This window comes from Aricia agestis, chromosome 17, assembly GCF_905147365.1.
Source record: "Aricia agestis chromosome 17, ilAriAges1.1, whole genome shotgun sequence".
Classification (NCBI taxonomy): Eukaryota; Metazoa; Arthropoda; class Insecta; order Lepidoptera; family Lycaenidae; genus Aricia; species Aricia agestis.
The window spans coordinates 1,075,899-1,095,963 of NC_056422.1; the positions used below are offsets into that span (position 1 = coordinate 1,075,899).

At 38.9% G+C, this 20,065-nt stretch overlaps 2 protein-coding genes across 2 annotated transcripts; one reads left to right on the forward strand and one right to left on the reverse strand.

Moving 5' to 3' along the window:
- Nucleotides 1–1,869: 1,869 nt before the first annotated feature.
- On the reverse strand, nucleotides 1,870–2,902 carry LOC121735228 (40S ribosomal protein S26). The gene is made up of 3 exons (XM_042125977.1): nucleotides 2,800–2,902; nucleotides 2,429–2,606; nucleotides 1,870–2,062 (listed from the first exon to the last, which is right to left on the reverse strand). The coding sequence occupies exons 1-3, from the start codon at nucleotides 2,800–2,802 to the stop codon at nucleotides 1,896–1,898; spliced, it is 348 nt and encodes a 115-aa protein (XP_041981911.1). The 5' UTR covers nucleotides 2,803–2,902; the 3' UTR covers nucleotides 1,870–1,895.
- A 1,168-nt stretch (nucleotides 2,903–4,070) lies between these two features.
- On the forward strand, nucleotides 4,071–19,605 carry LOC121735213 (AN1-type zinc finger protein 4-like). The gene is made up of 8 exons (XM_042125950.1): nucleotides 4,071–4,509; nucleotides 14,781–14,973; nucleotides 15,259–15,392; nucleotides 15,883–16,056; nucleotides 16,550–16,834; nucleotides 17,309–17,456; nucleotides 17,738–17,933; nucleotides 18,281–19,605. The coding sequence occupies exons 1-8, from the start codon at nucleotides 4,329–4,331 to the stop codon at nucleotides 18,437–18,439; spliced, it is 1,470 nt and encodes a 489-aa protein (XP_041981884.1). The 5' UTR covers nucleotides 4,071–4,328; the 3' UTR covers nucleotides 18,440–19,605.
- The last annotated feature ends 460 nt before the right edge of the window (nucleotides 19,606–20,065 follow it).

A 20,065-nucleotide genomic window follows, 5' to 3' on the forward strand; every position in this document is an offset into this window, starting at 1 on the left:
ACAGTACTTCAGTCCGGACCAACGCCTACAACTCTACAAGGCGCAGGTTCGGCCTCATATGGAATATTGTTCTCATCTCTGGGCAGGGGCGCCAAAATACCAACTGCTCCCTCTGGATCGTATCCAACGAAGGGCTGCTTGAATTGTTGACTGCCATAGTGTTTCAAACAGCTTGGACCCCCTGGAATTACGCCGAGATGTAGCTTCACTCTGCATCCTCTATCGGTTGTATCACGGGGAGTGCTCTGAGGAATTGTTCGGAATCATACCACCTGCAACTTTTCGCTATCGTCCCACGCGAAAAACATACCATCCTCATCACCTTGATGAGTGGCAGTCTTCCACAGTGCGTTTTTCGCGTAACTTTCTGCCGCGCACTGTAAAACTCTGGAATGAACTGTCACCAGCAGTATTTCCGGACCGATACGACCTGCAAACCTTCAAGAAAAGAGCGTATTCCCTCTTAAAAGGCCGGCAACGCACCTGCAGCTCTTCTGATGTTGCGAGTGTCCATGGGCGACGGTAGTTGCTTTCCCTCAGGTGACCCGTTTGCTCGTTTGCCCCCTTATTTTATTTAATTAAAAAAAAACACTAGGCCGAAGTTACTCGGCGTAAATTCCGCATGATTACGCCCGCAATGTATTTTAAATTACCGATGGTAATTTAAAATACATTGCGGGCGTAATCATGCGGAATTTACGCCGCGTAACTTCGGCCTAGTGTGTTTAGACAAGTCCTAAGTATTGACTGTTTACTAGCATAGGGTTGCTAAGGATTCCTCTTCCGCTTCCTCATAATGCGGAAGTTCCGCAATATTTTGGGTTCCTCAACCGTTACCGCATCCTCATAAATAAAAAAAAAAATCCCCTTCCGCTATAGCTTCCTCAAAATTTAAGAGGAATTTCACTGCGCTTGCGCGTCGCGTATACAATCATGGCAACGCACACGCCAGAGCGCGAGAATTGTATCATTCACTAATCTTTTTTTGTGTGCGTGTATTGTGTATATGTCACTGAACTCCTTAAGAGGATTCCACACCGCCATTTTTTCCATACAAACGTTGTCCCCTGTTTCCTCCCTGGATAATGCTAGTAGAGTTATAATTTTTTTCCTGAATATCTACGGCCACTAATACAATGTCCCTATGTTTTCTTTTTTTTCATAATTTAATTATTAAATAAGATATGAACGTTCAAAAACCCAAAAAAATGGCCAGATTTTCCACTGTGTTCAAACGTCCAGAAAACAGATTTGGATAGATTATACAAAAAAAGCAAAACATAGGAACACAGCTCAAGCCTTTTTTTAATCTTTAATGAAAAAAGTACTTAAATCGGTTAAGTTTTGGAGAAGGAATCAGGGGACAACAAATCGTTGATTTTCTGGATTTTCTGCAGTTGTCTCTATCGCGTTCTGCGGTATAGGCTTGAGGTAAGGGAGACAGCTATAGATATTACACGTACTTTTTTTTCATTTCTCTAGCCGCTGTGGTATCCTCTTAATGCTGGACCGATTTTGATGATTCTTTATTGCGTGTGTTTTGAGAATGGTTGAGTTTAGTCCACTGGAAAATGCCCTTTTAATTATTTTTTGTGAAATGTATGTACCTAGTTATGTATAGACAGAACAAAGGCTTTTGGGTTGGGTCCGCTAGTATTTATAATTTCCTATCATCCCATTCCTCATCCGCATCCTCTAAATTTGCGCGTGACACGGTGGCCGTGTCATCTACTTCTATCGTGTCACGAGCCAGTGCCACTACTGAAAGTTTTAAAAAATGCGCGCCGCATTGAATCAGTTAATATTTACATATTTTATTCAAAATACTTTGAATTATAGTCATGAAAGGATCTAAAGAAAACAAGAAAATGGTTTTTAACTTATTTTATTAAAATTTACTTCCTCTGCACATTCTGGGGCCGAGTGTTGTCCCTGGCGTATGTACTCTTGGGTGGTGTACGGATGCGTCTGTCCTTCTTAGACCTGTTGCGCACCACTTTGCTGTGGATAGCGCATGACACGCAGTAGTGCAACTTCGCATAGAGCTTGGGAAGCTGGAATGCTGAAAACAAGAAAATGTAATGTTTACATTCTGGTTCTATACAGTCAAGTCTTTAACCATATCTGCTGTTACAAGTAAAAAATCCTTAGACCAGCCACGGTCTTTGAAAAGGAGTTTGGAACACTTTCACATGGGAGAAAAGTAAATAATAGTAATAGATAAGTTAAAATTGAAAAAATTAAGAGCTTCTTGAAGATTTATCTGAAGTTTTCATGCCCTTTATGTAGAAGTGTTGATTGATGTAGCATAGTTTTCACTTGTGGTTTACACAAACATTCATAACCTATATTTCAATGAGCATCATAAATAAAGTATTACTGTGAGCTCAAAGCTTGAAAAAATAAGAGGTATTATAGTAAAACTCACAAGCATACACGGAGGCTTCGTTGATGTCCCTCACGGCAGCCGCTTCGACGATGTTTCTGATCACAAACTTTTTGATGGCCTTGTCTTTAGGCACACAACGAGCGCAGTTCGTGCATCTCACAGCCTTCACATGGCCACGGCCGTGCTTGGCTCGTCCTCCGTTACGGCGTTTGCGAGTCTGAAAAAAATATTACTTGTAAAGCCACATGTATGCAGCCACGGATAACCATGCTTGTGTCACAACTAAACTTTCGAATATTTCTGCATCACAACGATTATGTTATACACGTAATATATATTCTCCTTAATTTTACAAAGAAAAACATGTTTTGTTGGAAGATATCAATTATTTTTCGAGAATTTCTACTAACCATTTTTCTAACCTCCGATACGGTATACGAAGAAAGACGGAAAAGAATTTCTGATCATAGACATCTGTGAATGAACGTAGAACAACATCCGTCTGTCACAATATTTTTTTTTTGTTTGTTTGGCAATGAGCCACAAATAGTTTTGCCAATTGCCAGTGCTTTATGTTGCAAGTTGCAAGTTGCACCTTGCAGTTTGCAGTTTGCACTTTGCACAATAAATTCTAATGACTAATCTCGCTAAGTCGCTACTCGCTACCCAAAAAAAAATAGATCTAAGCCAAGGGTTCCCACTCTTATCCAGCCTGTGGCACAGTTACAACTTTAAACACCTTACTGTGGGCTGTGATTTGAGTTGTAACTCTACTAAAGAGATATAATTTAAATAAACACTAATGCAGGTTAAGCAGGTAAAAATAATCAACAAATATTTAATCATCTACCTGCTTTACATAATTAATCCTTCAATCGAAGATTTGGAAATCTATTGTTATTCTATTGTGTCTCGCTCACTGGTTACAGCTTATGGGGCTTGATGGGTTTATATTATAATTATTTTATTTTATAATATTTATATTAATGATGGAGGCTCGACTCACGGCGCTCGGCCCCTTGCTTTTCCACGGCGCCCTGGTGCGCAATAAGGCAAGCAACACTTTGGGAACCCCTGATCTAAGCTTTTCATTATACTGAATTTTTCGACAGTGGATCCTAAAATATTTTTAATCTTGATTCTTGAATGAAAATAGTATCTGGAATCTAACTATAATAGGTCTACCAGAATCTGATGGCAAAAAAATGGAAAAAAGAAATTGACGCTACCAATACTATGGGAAAATTGGAGCAAAACATTTGGTCCTTTTTTTCCTTCTAGCGGCTGATTCTGTATGTGAGACATGCAATTAATGTAAAAAAATATCCAATGATTTTTTGAAAATCTCCTATACGGGGTTAGTGATGTTGCGGTACCCACAATTCGCCTAACATACCTGCATCGCGCTATCGAAGTTTTCTGAGCGCGTCACTATATATACGACAGCTGAAAAATATCAGTTATCTCGTGGGCTACGGCCTGACCGAGCATACTTCCTTTGCGGCCACCACGCATACCCCACAGACGTGCGACCGCAGCATTCTGCATTATTTCAAAAATCAAAATATGTCAATTTTCTTTAAAAAATATAAAATAATTTCATTCGTTCATTCATCTGTCATAGACACGACAAAACGTGTATTTTTTATCTATAGACTATAGTTAATAAAAATATTTCCATCGTCTATTCGTTGTGTTAACATTATTTTTGTTGCAAAATATTGTATTTAATAGTGTAAAAATATTTAGTTCTGCCTTAGATTAGTTTTATAGGGTAGTTCTAGCCGATGTCCACAAAATCAGATCAGTTTTGTATACGGTGATCGTGCATGTGATAGCTCATAATTTTGGCCATTAACTCACGTCTCACTGCATAGTGCTATAAAATTTTATTGGAGTGCAATGTGGCGCAGATAGTGAATCGTGTCCCGCGTGTGAAATGTCACAACATGGTTGCCCGGAGAGACTGTCGAACAGGTCGAAAGCCTTTCAGGAGGACGGGGCGAGCCAGCCAACCATGGAGCTGATGGTGGAGACCCTCACAGGCACGGCCTTCGAGATGACCGTGTCGCCCTCCGACACCATCTTCGCCATAAAGTCCAAGATATTCAGGGTGGAAGGTACGCGCTACGTGTTACACAATCATTTATTTTGCTTGCACTATGCGTCATCAACAAAGGACCTTTTGACTCCTAACTACGCAAATCACCAGCTTTTTTATGAATTAAACGGTCGCCCGACGCGCCGTATCGTTTCACGCGCGAGGAATGTGCAAGATATTGTATGTAAATAAGTGTCTTACACTTTACATTATCATGCATGCATGTTTGTTTCCATGAATCGAGCCACGACAGCGTCATGTGCGACAGACAACTCGCTACACAATATTTTAAGCCATACTCTGTTTGAATTCATTTTAATCTAAAAGTAAATAAATGATAATTTCAGCAAAAAAAAAAAAACTACAATACATTATATCATCAAATGTCATAAAATATGTCTTCATAGTTTTTATTGGCTATATTATGATATCACTACAAGGTGAAACATGTTTGTATGTAACTCTAGCAGAGTCTAGAGAGACTCTACCTAAACATTTTTCACCTTGAATATCAGTACCCTGAGTATGAGTAGACTCATACTCTTGATTTAGAATCAGCAGTGCTAGTTTAAAAAAAAAACAGTCCGACTTGTAACAGACAAGTTTATTTATATGTAGAAGATTTTTTATCTATAATAAAATTATAAGAAGATAATGTTGTCTGTCTGCATCAAACAGGATATGAAACTATTAGGATGGCTGTAATAAAATAAGAGACACGTATATAATTAATCTACAGTGGTAGAAGCACTCTACCTGCCATGCGTAGTACATCTCACCTGCTTATAGTTAAATACTGATTGCAGATTAGAAGAGCGAAAAAAAAACATAATATATGCATTATGCATATATAAAAGCAATTATATAGGACAAAACCAGGAAAATGGTTGCATGTAGGCAGATAGATAAAACTTGGAAACACCTAGTTGCATCATAAACTATATAGTAGGATTATATTTGAACATTCATTTTGTCAAGTTTTACTTGACAAAATTAATGTTCTATTGTGTTTCATGATGAAGACGTGAGTGGAAGAACACAATAAGTGATAGAAAAAATAACCACTCATGTCTTCAATTGTGCTGTTAGAGCTCATGTGTACATAAGGATCAATATTATGTGTAGAAATAGAGCATACGGTACATTAACATCAATATTAATTAATACTTCATTCAAGGATTCTTGGAAATCTATTGTTCTCGCTTACACATGTGGCTGTTTGGGAGTTGAACCGACTTTTCGAGTCGAAGTGTAGACTTTTAACGTGTTACCTTTGCTCTGACCTTTAGCCACTGATGTTTATTTATAGGAAATATCATAAAATTAATTAAGGCATATTAAATTGACATATCTAATTAGTGATCAAAAATATTAAACATCTATAATGCAATCAGTAGCCTAAACTGGTTTAAAATGTGAGTAAGTGTATTAAAATAGATTCATGTTTGAAAAAGATAGATGTAGAGCCTCTATAAACAGCTTTTTTTTTGTTTCTCCAACAAAATTATACTGGTAACTTCACTTTACATTAACAAGACTTACAATAGGATCTAAAATTCTACTCAATGTAACCTTGGCCTTGTTTTTAGTTGTAGCCTTATTCAAAATAGCCTGTGTAAGGACTAAAGTACACATAAAGTACAGTACATCTTTGTGATTCATAGAAGTTTGTCAGGCCCACAGAGGTTCCCGGCAACTTCAAATTTAAATCACTTACAATTCATGGCATGTTTGTAAGTATAAGTAATTTTTAAGCCTTTGAACAATGAATGTCAAGCCTTTTTTAAACGACTTCCCAAAAAGGAGGTAGTTATATGTTCAGCTGCAGATATTTTTTATCTTAATGTAAACAAAGCTAGTGAATAGCATCTAGTATTTGCTACTAATCAAAGAAATACAATGGCACATTATAATATTGTTGGCTATTTATGAATTACTACACGACGCCCGCAACTCCGTTGCGCCAAAATACGTTTATCGCGGAAAACCGTACATTTTTCCGGAATAAAAAGTCCTTTCCTGGGACTCAAAGTATCTCCATGCCAAATTTCAGCAAAATCGATTCAGCATAGAGGATTCAGGGCGTAGAGGTAACAGACAGACAGACAGACAGACACACTTTCGCATTTATAATATTAGTATGGATGTAACCAAATTAGTTATTTGACCTTGTTACATAAACAATTAACCCTAATATAGCTAAAGTGCATTATCCCTTAAATTACCATATATTTATTGAGGTGGTTGGCATAGATCCAAAATGTTAATTGTGTATTCTGCTTATTTGAACATATTATACAGTACATGACACCCGCAACTCCGGTGCTTCAAATATTGCTATCGCGTGGGAACCGTAAATTTTCTGGGATACAAGTATCTTAAATGTCCTTTCCTGGGACTCGAAGTGTCTCCATACAAAGTTTTAACAAAGCAGTTCAGTGGCTTAGTCGTGAAGAGGTAACCGATAGACAGACAGACATACATTCACATTTATAATATTAGTATGGAAGTATGGATTGTATGTACTATAATGTGGTCGCGAATCACTCACACACGTAAATAAGGCTCTCTCGCTTAACCGCATACTGTAGAAATGAGATAGCTACATTCCTTCGCGACAGTAGATACTTAAAGTGGAAGGTCATTGTACAAATTTCTGCATGATTTGTGACCAGACTGGGAAGTAATAATTCACAAGCAGGTAGTCAAATTTTAAATGTTAAACAGGTTTATAAATAACACCAAAATTTTAAATAACGCCTACGAATTTTTGTATTACTTTTCCTGATTGAGCTATTCTATTTCACATTTTCATGTTGAATTAGAATTTAAGAGCTGGCGAACAAAACCAGACATGTCCACCAGTGTGCAAAAATTTTTTTTTTTTTTTGAATCGTCTTCTCTTGACCCAGCTGCGTCAATTCCCCTTTAAAATTTTAAATCAAATCCATTTAAAAAGGCTTTAAAAAGTCCATTTTCAAACAAAACCGGATTATTTCAGTAGTAGTAGTAGTCAGGGACCGGAATACCGGTAAAAATTTGGTAACGATACTTCTTAACGTTACTGGTAACGTTAAAACGTTAAAAAGTAGCGGTAATTAATACCGGTATAAATTAACGTTAATGATAACGTTACTTTATGTTTTGTCTCAATATTCAAATAAAATGCTACTAGAATTTAAGTATCATTTTCTACTGACATTTGCGTGGCGACCCACGCTGCCGCCGGCGGTGGCGTTAGCTAGTAGGTAGTTAAGTAGAGTAAAATTTATTATCACTTAAAATTTATTATTATCACTTAGTTTTGTTACAACCGGTATAATATATAGATACAAGTACAATTAATTTCGTTTTGTGAACATAAGGCGCAAAAATAAATATACTAAAATAATCGTAGCTCAGCTCCGATATTACTTAGAATAATTTTTATTACTAATATATGTTCCTCTAATGTAGTGCTACAAAATAGTATTGGTTTTATCCCTGGCCGCTGGAAAAAAAAATGACGCCACAGGTACATGAAATGAAAGTTTTTATAAAGGACATTGAGTAACTTTGTAAGTTACTCAATGCCCTTTATAAAAACTTTCGTTCCCTATTTCATTCCCTCAGGAGTAGACTTTTTATTAAAACTCTTTCTTATTGGATGTCTACGTCATAGTCGCTTTATGCATACAAAGTCTCAGCCCGATCGGTTTAAAATTGACAAAATTTCATCCCCTATTTTACCCCCTTAGGGGTGAATTTTTTTAAAATCCTTTCTTAGGGGTAGAATTTCTAAAAAAACACAAAAGTCGAGGACAAACCCCATTTTGTTATTTATTGACTTCCGGTTTACCTAGTTCCAATAGAATAACGAAATGTTAAAAAAATATAAAATATAAAGCACAATATTTAAAAGGGTTTAAATCATAAACATTTTAATAAAACGTAATACTTTGGCTGTAATTAATTTACAAACTCAACTCCGACAAAAATCTTTATCATCGAAATGTAAGTATTAACTAGAATAATATACATTTTATTTGAATAAATTGTTAGTGAACCTATATTAAAAGGTATGAACCGAACAATTTTGTTTCTTAACATTTATTTCGAAAGATATTTAAAAAAAACACATGAAAAATAGAGAAGATCCGCCCCTAGAATTGCAATTTTATGCTAAGCTAAAATGAATCTTATTGCGATGCGCACACGCTTGGTTTTTGGTTGTGTGCAAGGTTATCGTTTCGGAATGAGATAGTCCTCGCCTTAAATGTATTATATGATAATATACACATTCAATTTTAATCAGTAACCCAATAATAAAGTTTCATGTTTCTAACTTAAGAAATGACGGACTTTCATTCAAACTTTCAACCCCAATTTAACCCCCTTGGGGGGTGGAATTTCCAAAAACGCTTAAATATATATTCATTCATTTTTAATCAGTAGCCCAAAAATAAAGCTTCACGTTTCTAACTTGAGAAATGACGGACTTTTATACACATTTTCAACCCCTATTTCACCCCCTTCGGGTTAAAGTTTCCAAAATTCATTCCTTACTTAAGTGTTTACTTTATAAAACAACCCTAATCACAAAATTTCGTGGCTGAAACTTTAACAGTTTTAACCGTCAGGACATGCAATTTTATATAATACATATAGATATATATTACTCTCAAAACAAAAAGAAACAAACTTTTTGCTTTACAAACGTTCAACAGCTAAGAAATCTGTGTTACAAGTTCCTTGTCCCGTGTCCGCACTCCGCGCAGTACGGTGAGTGACGATAATATATGTTGTGCGAGGCGCGACGTTGCCACCACAGAGGTCTGGCAACGTCGCGCGTAGAGCAATGGTAACGTTAAGAAATAACGATAAATATACCGGTAAAAAGTATCGATACTTTTTAACGATAACAAAAAGTAGCGGTAATTTGTAGGTAACGATAACGGAACGAATGTTTTGGTAAATTTAACGGTAAATTTTTGATAACGTTTTCTGTACCTGGTAGTAGTTGATACCAGTTTTTTAACCACTATGTAATTTTTTTTTTCACTAATCTGGTTTTGTTCCCTAGCTCCTCAAGCAGAGTGGTGAATTAATAACAAAAACTATTAAGTAAGTGTAAATCTCTTGTATATTATGCTATGTGCATTTGGAAAAATGTTACATGGTAAATTAATGTCTTGTTTCCTAAACAGGTAGTTGTATTAATAAACATAAAATGAGATTATAGATTTACAAGACTGCGGTATTTCCTTGGCCTCGACCCAACCTTGTTAATTGTTTGGTCATTGACATTATATAATTTCAAGATTCTTATGATACAATATATATTACGTTGGCTCCCAAAAAATATTCTCATTTACCTCACTAGTCAAACTGCAAACAAAATTATTTTATCATTATACTGAGTGCTTCATAAAATATAAAAAAAAAACGAACTTAATGAGGGATTTTCATATATATTTTTTAATTTTAATTTTAACAATTTTAACTAGATGGCGTAAGGATAGACACTTCTAGATTTTCTATTGGTTCCTCACCGATCTGAAATTATCTGCAGGTTGGCACTTGGCATCCTGACTACATATGGGTTGTGTTTCCAAAAAATATCAGTGTACTCAAGTGTGACATAAATCAAAATAAGCGATCATTGGCCTAAGCAATTAGACCAGTACACTGGTAATAGTTTAGGAACACGCTGACATAATAAAAACTCGTCAAACTAAAACTTGACAACTGAAAGAGTTTTGGCGGGCATGTCACTTTCAAACTTCTTCTACTTTTTATTGTTGGTGTGGTTTTTATTATTTTTTCCCAAATTGTGTTATTTGGGTTTTTGATATTCATTATTGGTAAAATATTAGCCATTAAATATCCGTTATCTTGCACAAGTGCAGGTAAGATGTTGTCAAAACCAAAATGTATTATTCCTGTGACATTTGGTGTATTTCTTCCATGAATTTTAGCTAAAACATCGTTATAATAACTTTATTATCCTATTCATTGGAATATTATTGCGTCTTTTTCAAATTGAAAAGTTTTACATTCTTTTGCCCAGTTTTGTAGCAATTATTGATGGTATTCCCTGGTATTACCGATAGTTGTCTACCCATACGCCATCTAGTTACTAAAATGGAATCTGTTTGACAATCAAATTAAAAAAATAGGAAAATCCCTCATTAATTCATTAATAAAATTTTAAAATGTTAAAATAGGAATTAACATGGCTCCTACTTCTATCGCATTTCTTTGAAAAAAGATGCCTAGTTAACATGATAACACATCATGTGTGGGAGAGCATTATTACATAGTTTTCATACGTGGGAGAGCCATGCTTCGGCAGCGCTTGCGCTGTGTTTCGCCGAGTGAGTGAGTTTACCGGAGGCCCAATTCCCTACCCTATTCCCTTCCCTACCCTCCCCTACCCTCCCCTATTCCCTTGTCTTCCCTACCCTCTCCATTACCCTATTCCTTCTTAAAAGGCCGGCAACGCACCTGCAGCTCTTCTGATGCTGCGAGTGTCCATGGGCGACAGAAGTTGCTTTCCATCATGTGACCCGTTTGCTCGTTTGCCCCCTTATGTCATTAAAAAAAAATCATGTTATTATTACATGTAACAGGATAAAAATAGCACACAAGTTATTGACATTATTCTTAATTATGAATACATGATAGCTTAAAATAGTTTTAATATGTTTAAAACACAATTTAATATCTAGTCACATGTAGCAAGAGTGACATTTATCTCAGTGACCCTCGAGGAGAAAACATATTAACACTATGAGTCACTCACCGGTAGTCGGCCACTGAAGTATGCTTATTGATTGGGTTTTCCCACCCATACATCTTAATAGTAACAGATTGAGGTTAATGATAAAAGAGTAGTAGCAACAATATTATATGTAAATACACTAATATAATAAAGGTGTAAGTTTGTGTCTATGTTTATTATTTCTTAATACAATAAGGCTGCAGCGGCCAGGTCGCGGCGGCCATCGAAAGTATGGTATGGCCGCTGGCCGCCGTGCGGCCAGGTGCGCGTGGTCTATGGCGGTTTCATACTAAGGTATCTATCTCGATGGCCGTCGCGACCTGGCCGCTAGTGCGCGCCCGGGCCTGTTAAACTGATTTTCATCAGACATGTAGCTTAGGCTCTAAGTAGGACATATCACATAGGCAATAAATATCATGAGAAAGTTGTGTTCTCAAGCAAGGGATACTGTACGAGGGCTGCTATTTATGTATCCGAAACTGGCCACTTACAAGAACAATATTTAAAAAGTAATTACAACATTTGAAAATAGAACTCTTTGGTTGAAGAATACATTTTGTTTCATGTGACTGTCAATTATTTTTCCATTGTGGCGTCATTTTGAAAATTGCGTGTCTTCATTTGCCATGGATTTAACGCGTGAACATTTTCGTGCAATGATTTACTACGATTTTCGGCGTGGGCTAAATCAACAACAGTGCTTTATTCAACTCACCGCAACTTTTGGAGATGAAGCACCATCAAAAACCACTGTTTATCACTGGTACAGTGAGTTTAATCGTGGGCGGTCTATGCTCACGGATGAAAATAAAGAAGGTCGCCCAAAAACAGCTGTTGTCCCACAAAATATAGATGCTGTGCGGGAACTAATAATGCGTGATCGTCATGTTACATATCGCGAGATAGAGGCGTCCTTAGGCATAAGTATGACGACCATACATAAGATATTACACGAACATTTGGCTGTAAAAAAAAATATGTTCGCGTTGGATTCCGCACAACTTGACAATCGATTAAAAACGGGCTCGTGTCGATTGGTGCAAAAAAATGATAAAAAAATACAACCGTGGTACGTCAAAAGCCGTTTATGATATCTACACAGGTGATGAATCTTGGATCTATGCATATGACCCCGAAACTAAACAACAGTCAACGGTGTGGGTGTTCCAAGATGAGCCGAAACCAACCAAAGTTACTCGTGCAAAAAGTACTTTGAAGCAAATGGTCGCCTGTTTTTTTGGAATTAATGGACATGTGGCTACAGTGCCATTAGAGAATCGTAAAACGGTTAATTCTGAATGGTATACGACCATTTGTTTACCAGAAGTCTTTGAAGAAATAAGAAAGGACAACCGACAACGCAGAATCATATTACATCACGACAATGCTAGCTGTCACACCTCAGCTGAAACAACTCAGTTTTTGGAGGGTCAAAAGATCGAATTGACTGGTCATCCGCCGTACAGCCCTGATTTGGCACCTAACGATTTCTTTTTATTTCCATACGCGAAGAACAAATTACGTGGTCAACGTTTTTCGAGCCGCGAAGAGGCTGTTGATGCGTTCAAAATGCACGTTTTGGAGATACCTCAATCAGAATGGAAAAAGTGCTATGAAAATTGGTTCCAGCGTATGCAAAAGTGTGTCGATCATCGCGGCGAATATTTTGAAAAGCAATAAAACCATATTAAATGATATATGTTTGTTTCTTTTTTTAATTCCGGATACATAAATAGCAGCCCTCGTATGTAATGATATGTAAATGTTTACATTGCAGTCTGTAAAATGAAAGCCAAAATTCATGAAGGAAGAAAAATGAGAAATGAACTAATTTTTTTTAGCTGAGATAAAAAATAAGAGTATTCAACTATTTATGGAACATCTTATAAGATGTACAATAGATTCATTGCTATAAATAATTATGTGGCTAGATTTCAAAGTATTACAAAGATTTAATGTTTGATTGCATAACAGAAGTGTATAAAGGACCAATCTATTCAAGTATGACACTGGACTGCATACCCCTTATTGGTGAAATATTTACTCCGATGACGATCTCTGTGGCTCAGTTTGTGGGCTGTTGGTAGCTCAAGCCAGGGGTCGCGGGTTCGAATCCCACCGACGGAACAAAAGTTTTCAAAGTTCCTGGGTCATGGATGTGTATTAAATATGTGTATAATATAATAAAAATCTTAAATATATGTATAGTATAAAAGTATTAAATATATTTCCGTTTCTGGTACCCGTAACACAAGTCCTTCAGGTACTTAGCACGGGGCCAGACTGACGTGGTGTGAAGTGTTCATAGATATTATTATTACTCTAATTCATGTAGCTGCTTTTGTCTGATATATGTTGTATTTTATATGAATTTAATTTAATTGCACTCCATTGTTATGGCAGATTGTTAGAACTATAAGGGCCTGTTTCACCACTTCCTGATAAGGTACCGGATAGGCTATCCACAACATATTTGACAGATGCGCCATACCAAAGGTCGCTTGGAAGAAATTGCTCAATAGCAATAAAGCCGCCTTTGCGTTCTTGTATCTTTGAAGAATGTATTTTATGTTTGTACAATATCTTGAACGCAATAAAGTATATTCTATTCTATTCTATCTGTCAAGTTAAGTTGTGGATAGCCTATCTGGCACTTATCAGGAAGTGCTAAAACAGGACCTAAGTAGTTAATAAGACCTTTATAACAACAACATTCTGGCAATAAAGATATTTGATATTTGATTTGAAAAGCCACTTGATAGACAAAGCAACATTAAAGTATTTGTCTAGAGTAAAATATGTTCTTATTAATAAGGGAGCAAATATATTATGTAATGCATTATAATAAAATGAATTCCATTATATAGTTTCTCATGTAAACTATAAATAACTTGCATCAGTATTAGATGCAATTCCAAGAAGATTTATGTAATAGGTCAACCTATTTATATAATACTGGTTCTAGAAGCCACATTTTGTTAATTTGTTAACATAATACAACTTATCTTTAGCTAGGCTACAACATAATCTAGGCTTACTGGATTTATAACTGCATTGTCATTGAGAAATCAGTGGATTCTGCTAACTTTTATAAGTTACACTCTCTGAAACTTTTGCAGAGTTTTAGCTTTAAGATATGCCTTTTTTTATAAAACCTCACATATTACTAATTATTCCCTTGAAATGAATTATTTTCGTCATTATTATTGTATATCTTATATATTGTATATTTTACCCATCAATCCCCAAGCGGCAGCCGGCTGCCGCATAACAATTGAAAATATATTGTGTTTGCGATTCCAACGTTCGAGGTATTAAGATTAATATTATGACTGGTCGCCTACGAAGACAATGTTGGAATGAATGTCAAAACTATAATATATGAATATAGCAATCGCTGTGTAGTGTGCGCTCGCGCGTATGGCGCATGCGTCGGCGCAGCTAGCTAGACGTGTCCCGCGCGTCCCGTCACTAATTTTAATTGTAAAATAAGTGATTGTCTATGGTTAATAAACTTTTCGTTCCAGGTATCCCCGTCGCCCAGCAGCACCTGCTATACAACCTGCGGGAGTTGGACGACGCGCTGTCGCTCCGCGAGCACGCGATCGGCGACGGCGCGCGACTCCGCCTCGTGCTGGGGCTACGCGGCGGGCCCATGGCGACGCGCCGCCTGCCACCGCCGGAGCCCTGGCGGGATATTGAGAGGCTGCTGCATCCACGGTAATTACTACCTCTTTTTTAGGGTTCCGTATTTGGATACGGAGGGTAAAAACGGACCTTATTACTGAGACTTTGATTTGCGTCCGTCTGTCCGTCCATCCTGTCTGTCTGTCTGTTACCTCTTCACGCCCAAACCGCTGGACCGATTTTGCTGAAATTTGATATCTCGGGTCCTGGGATCTGCGTGGGACTAAGGAGACGTGGGAATATTTCATAATAATTAATAATTATAGCCCCTATAACACACTAATTCAAGATTATAATTTCTAACTTTGCCTATTCCAGTTCGTCCTCCGAGTGGGGAGAGTGGGGGGAGTGCCGCGTCACGGTGCTGGTCTTCCGCGAGGGCGAGCGAGTCAACATGCTGCGTGTGAGAGAGAACCGCGACGGCTCGTACTCGCCGCTCGACAAACAGCCGAGTGAGTATCGCAGTATGAAATTGAGGGAGGGGGGGGGGGGAGTCATAAATAGTAGACTTATGGTTAAACGGTGGATGGTGTAACCACTAATGCAGTAACATATTTCGTGCTAGTAGGTATGTGTATCTGTATGAAAATGAGGGGGGGAGGGAGGCATGAATTGTTGGTTTATAGTTAAACCAATGTCCACCACATTGCAGTGATTTCAATGCAGTGACATAATTCGTACCAGTAGGTACAAGCTGTGAACAATAATCTTTGTACAATTTTATACAAACTAGAAAGTTTCTTGGGTCATATTATAAAAATGCTGCGGCTGCAACGATAGAAGCTGCGACACATCGACGCTCGCAACATACAAAGTTTTACAAAGAACAGCTTGTTTGTATGTTTTCTCTAAGCGCAAGCTAAACACGCCAAGCTTATTTATGATGTTTGTCACAAGTAACATTTTTATACAGTTGGATAATAAAGGTTTTTATGTCTGCAGTCACCAGTAGCAGTGGCAGCAGCAGCAGCGCCGCCAGCAGCAGCAACACGGAGCGCGGCGCGTGGGGCGGCGGGTCGGAGACGAGGCGGGAGAACGCCCTCACCGCCGGCAAGATGCTCGAGCTGCGCCGGCGCATGGAGGCGCTCAGCGTCAGCCGCCGCCGCCCGCGACACGGTACAGTAGCCAGCAGCAGCTGCAGTAGTAGTAGTAACAGCAGCAACAATAGCAGCAGCAGCAGCCACATTTTAACGACATAAAAATTCGATGCCCTTACCTGGGACTCGAGACATCGCCGCGCCAAATTTCATAAAGATTAGCTCAGTTGTTTAAATGCAGAGATAATCAGACGCATTTATAATTTTAGTATGGCTTTAAAATAGAGGTTAGGACTGGACTAATTTACAAGACACTAGCTGTCCTGGCAAATGTTGTTTTGCCATAAAATGATTTTCCCTGTTTTCATGCTTTTCTCTTTAAATTTTTTTTGATTTTTTTTTCTATAGACCTCACGGAGCCCGAGACCTTTCCAACGAATGTAAAAGCGTGGAAATCGGTTCGTGCGTTCTGGAGTTATAGCCTCAAGAAGGAAAACCCGACTTATTTTTATATTTACAAGACAATGCATTACTTGTAACCATCTATTTACAGAACATTGTACCTATTTCAGGCGACAAACCAGACATCCAGAAGACCAGAAGCGAGGAAACCCTATCCGTCCCCAGTCTGCTCGATGAGTCGGACTCCTTCAACAACGTCTACTGTGAGACGTTTGACCTGGACCGCTACACCCTGCTGCCTCCGATAGCCAGGGAAGAGGACAGGCTGAAGCTCTCCGTCCTCGTGAAGAGAGAGAACGAGGATGGAGCTATACTCGAGGAGTGCTTGGACACTGAGGAGTTTGTGGACTCGGCGCTCGCTAATAACTTGACTCCGGTTCCCACGGCTGAATATAGTGAGTTGCTGTGTATTGTTGACTGGAGACATAGATTCTATAAAAACACTCTCCCCTTACTAATAAAATAGGCACAATTGTTGGTTTACTATGTTTCGTCTTTGTTATGGGACGTCTATATTCAGCAACTGCTGCTGCTACTCGGCCCTCTACAGTCTACATACCTGCCGCGTTGGGCAGCGGCAGTGCAAGTGACCATTTACCATCGAGGAAATTGATTCCTAGGCAGTTGACTTACCAACGTTATTTGGTCGTATCACGTCAATTTAATGTTAAGTGTGGTCTGTCGGCTGGGTTTTACGTAATGCGACCAAACTACGTAGGTCCCCCATCTGCCTAGGAATCGGCTTCTCTGATAGTACAATCTCGCGCTGCCCACTTCCCTGCTCTACAGGGCAGAATGTAAACGGCCCATTAAGTAATTAATATTCTTCTGTGAGTGCGGCAGTTAAGTTTTATCGTTATTTTTTCCAGGTGGTATCGGCGTGGAGGGAGCAGGCGCAGGTGCGGGTGTGGGGGGCTGGCGCGCGTTCGGCAGCAGCTCGCAGCTCGCGCCGCCGCCGCTCGCGCACGCGCTGTTCTCCTCCTCTACCGGCGACCTGGAGGCGCTGCGACGGAACAGGTAACAGACAGCGCGACTAGCGACAGCAAATAGCAATTCTGTCGCTCAATTTAATCTTCTCGCCGGGTTAGTCCCGCTAGACTTCATGTTGACGTTGCGGTAGGTTACATCGTACCTGCAACTCCGCCTTAAGCGAGGAGTGGAGCACCATGGGGTTTTAATAGGTAGATATCAGCAATTCGCCGGGGATGATGATGATTCCCTATGTAAAGAAAGACCTCATGTAGACATTCTACAAGTGTAATGAAACATAATAATATAATAAAATACGATGTTCGCAGAATACTACCAGCACTCTCCCGTCACCGCAACCGCGAGCACCTCCACCTGAGCGACGAGGGGCTCCACCTGCCGCCGCCGCCACCGCCCCCCGCGCCGCCCGCGCCCCGCTCCCGCGCGGTGGGCTCCGAGCGCCGCCGCCCCCCGCCCGCGCCGCCCGCCCCGCCCCCTGTGGAGGAGCCGGCTGACAAGATTGTGGTGGGTAGAATGATAATTATATTATATATAATACCTCCCGCGCCAGTGATGGGAGTAATTTCATAGTGCCCAAGTGTGTGCACAGTACAGTGTGGAAGAGAGAGTGCTCTGGGCACTCATAACCCAGTGAGTCGACGCGACTCACTGGGCAAAGATCAGGCACAGAACCGACTTTTCACATCCCCATCCGATGCATGGATCATTTTACTAATCACTTGATTGTCTGAAAAGTAAAAAAGTGTGTATCCAACGTGGGAATTAACACACACAGAACCGTCAAATTTATAACACCCACTAGAAAATAATATTTGACAGGCGCTAATTTCATCAAATTGGTAAATTTACAGAAAAAAGTGCGTCTGCGCTGCGGCTTCTGCCGCAAGCGGCTCACGGTGGCCACGGTGCACGAGTGCCGCTGCGGCTCGCGATTCTGCGCGCCGCACCGGTACGCCGAAGTCCACGGCTGCACGTACGACTACAAGCGCCCGCAGCTCCCGCGGATATAGCTGTAGCTCCCAACCAACAGTGGCCAATCGGACGCAATTTAGTGGCCGTTGCCGCGACGCCGCCTAGTGGCCAATCGGTGTACGAAGCTTTCGACAACAGTTTGGTATACGCTGCAGCGACCGAGTTTAGTGGCCGCACACCGCGTCGCAGCGATGAAGCCTAGTGATATGAACGTTTTAGTGGCCACAGAAATGGCGGCCACATAATATCTTGGACATTAACGTGATTTTTTTAATAAAATTTGAAAATGTAAAAAAAGTTCAGATGGCAAATTCTTGTAGACGTTCAATTAACAGTATCACTTTAATGTCGAGTCACATTTGCAAAGAGCAATGAGTAAGACAAAATTAAGACAAGATCTTACTGCGAATTGAACATTTTTTATTACGGAATTAGCCTTTAAGTTCCTGAATATGCTAAAATCAGTCACAGAATTGACGAATGTGTTTACTAAAAGGTTTGTGTTAATTTATCTTAATGAAATATAATAGATTAATTTTCGAATACGACTAACGAAAAATAACGGTGACATGTTCTGATAAATCTGAAAAGTTTATTATTTTATTACTACTACATGAAAAACTTATCAATATTTTTGAATTGAATGATTTTTTTTGCATAATTACTGCATATGGGTAAATTTTTGTTATAGGATCAATATACCTAGTGGGAGTTAGTCAGACTTTTAAATATGCTATTATGGTCATTGAACAGAAGCTAGACGATATTTAGCAACAAAAAATTATCAAATTTGCAGAATATGTACATTATTGACAAAGACAACGACGTAAGACTAAAATTTGACTGAGCCTACAGAGAATAATATTTATTCTTAGAATTTCTAACATCTGAAGGATAAATTTTATGCTTTGGCCGCAAGAGTCAGGCCTGTGCTTTAGACTGAAGATCTTCACCTAGAAGAATATAGTCCTTTGTCCAAATAAGGAATTTTGTTGACATATTTCTCTTTCATGTCAATATTGCTGTCTCGCTCCTTATCATTTCTTCTTACTTGTGAGTGAAGGAGAAAGAAAATTATCGTCTCTTTTATCATAGATACGATTTACGACGTCCTAACGCCAATATTTAAATATCTGTGCTTATCCATTTAACAATATTAGATTTTAATAAATATTGTATAAAACTAATATTAATTTCATGGTACTAAGGGTCAATTTATACTAGCGCAAAGTCGAAGCGCATCGAAGCGATTATCAAAACTGAACATACCAAATTCAACCTTAACTCTAAACTATTAACGTACATATTACTTCTGAGAATTTAAGAAGGCGCGCACTCGCGCGAATTCGCTTGACCAACGCTTTTTGGTGCGCGCGCATTCTCGCCCACAAGCGAATCTACGCGTCATCACTGTAGGCATTCTGGCGAATTCGCGCGCACTCGTTCGACTTGTTGCGAATTTGACGCTTCGGCGCGCTTCGATTCGCTTCGACTCTGCGCTAGTATAAATTGACCCTAAGGTGTTTATTTTCATGAGTGAATGACTGTGATGGGATAAAGATGTATGATTATAAAGTCGCATTGTAGGAAGCGAGTCTACAGTTGTACAAGTATCGAGTAGGACGACCGTCTTTCGCTTATTTAAACTGGGTTTTAATAAGGTA

Bases quoted from the DNA above. Each gene is read 5' to 3' on its own strand.
- LOC121735228 (XM_042125977.1), bottom strand. The intron at 2,063-2,428 runs GTGAGTTTTACT...TCTTGTTTTCAG, and splicing joins CGAAGCCTCCGTGTATGCTT to CATTCCAGCTTCCCAAGCTC.
- LOC121735213 (XM_042125950.1), top strand. From the start codon at position 4,329: ATGTCACAACATGGTTGCCCGGAGAGACTGTCGAACAGGTCGAAAGCC. The intron at 14,974-15,258 runs GTAATTACTACC...TGCCTATTCCAG, and splicing joins GAGAGGCTGCTGCATCCACG to TTCGTCCTCCGAGTGGGGAG. The intron at 17,934-18,280 runs GTGGGTAGAATG...GTAAATTTACAG, and splicing joins AGCCGGCTGACAAGATTGTG to AAAAAAGTGCGTCTGCGCTG.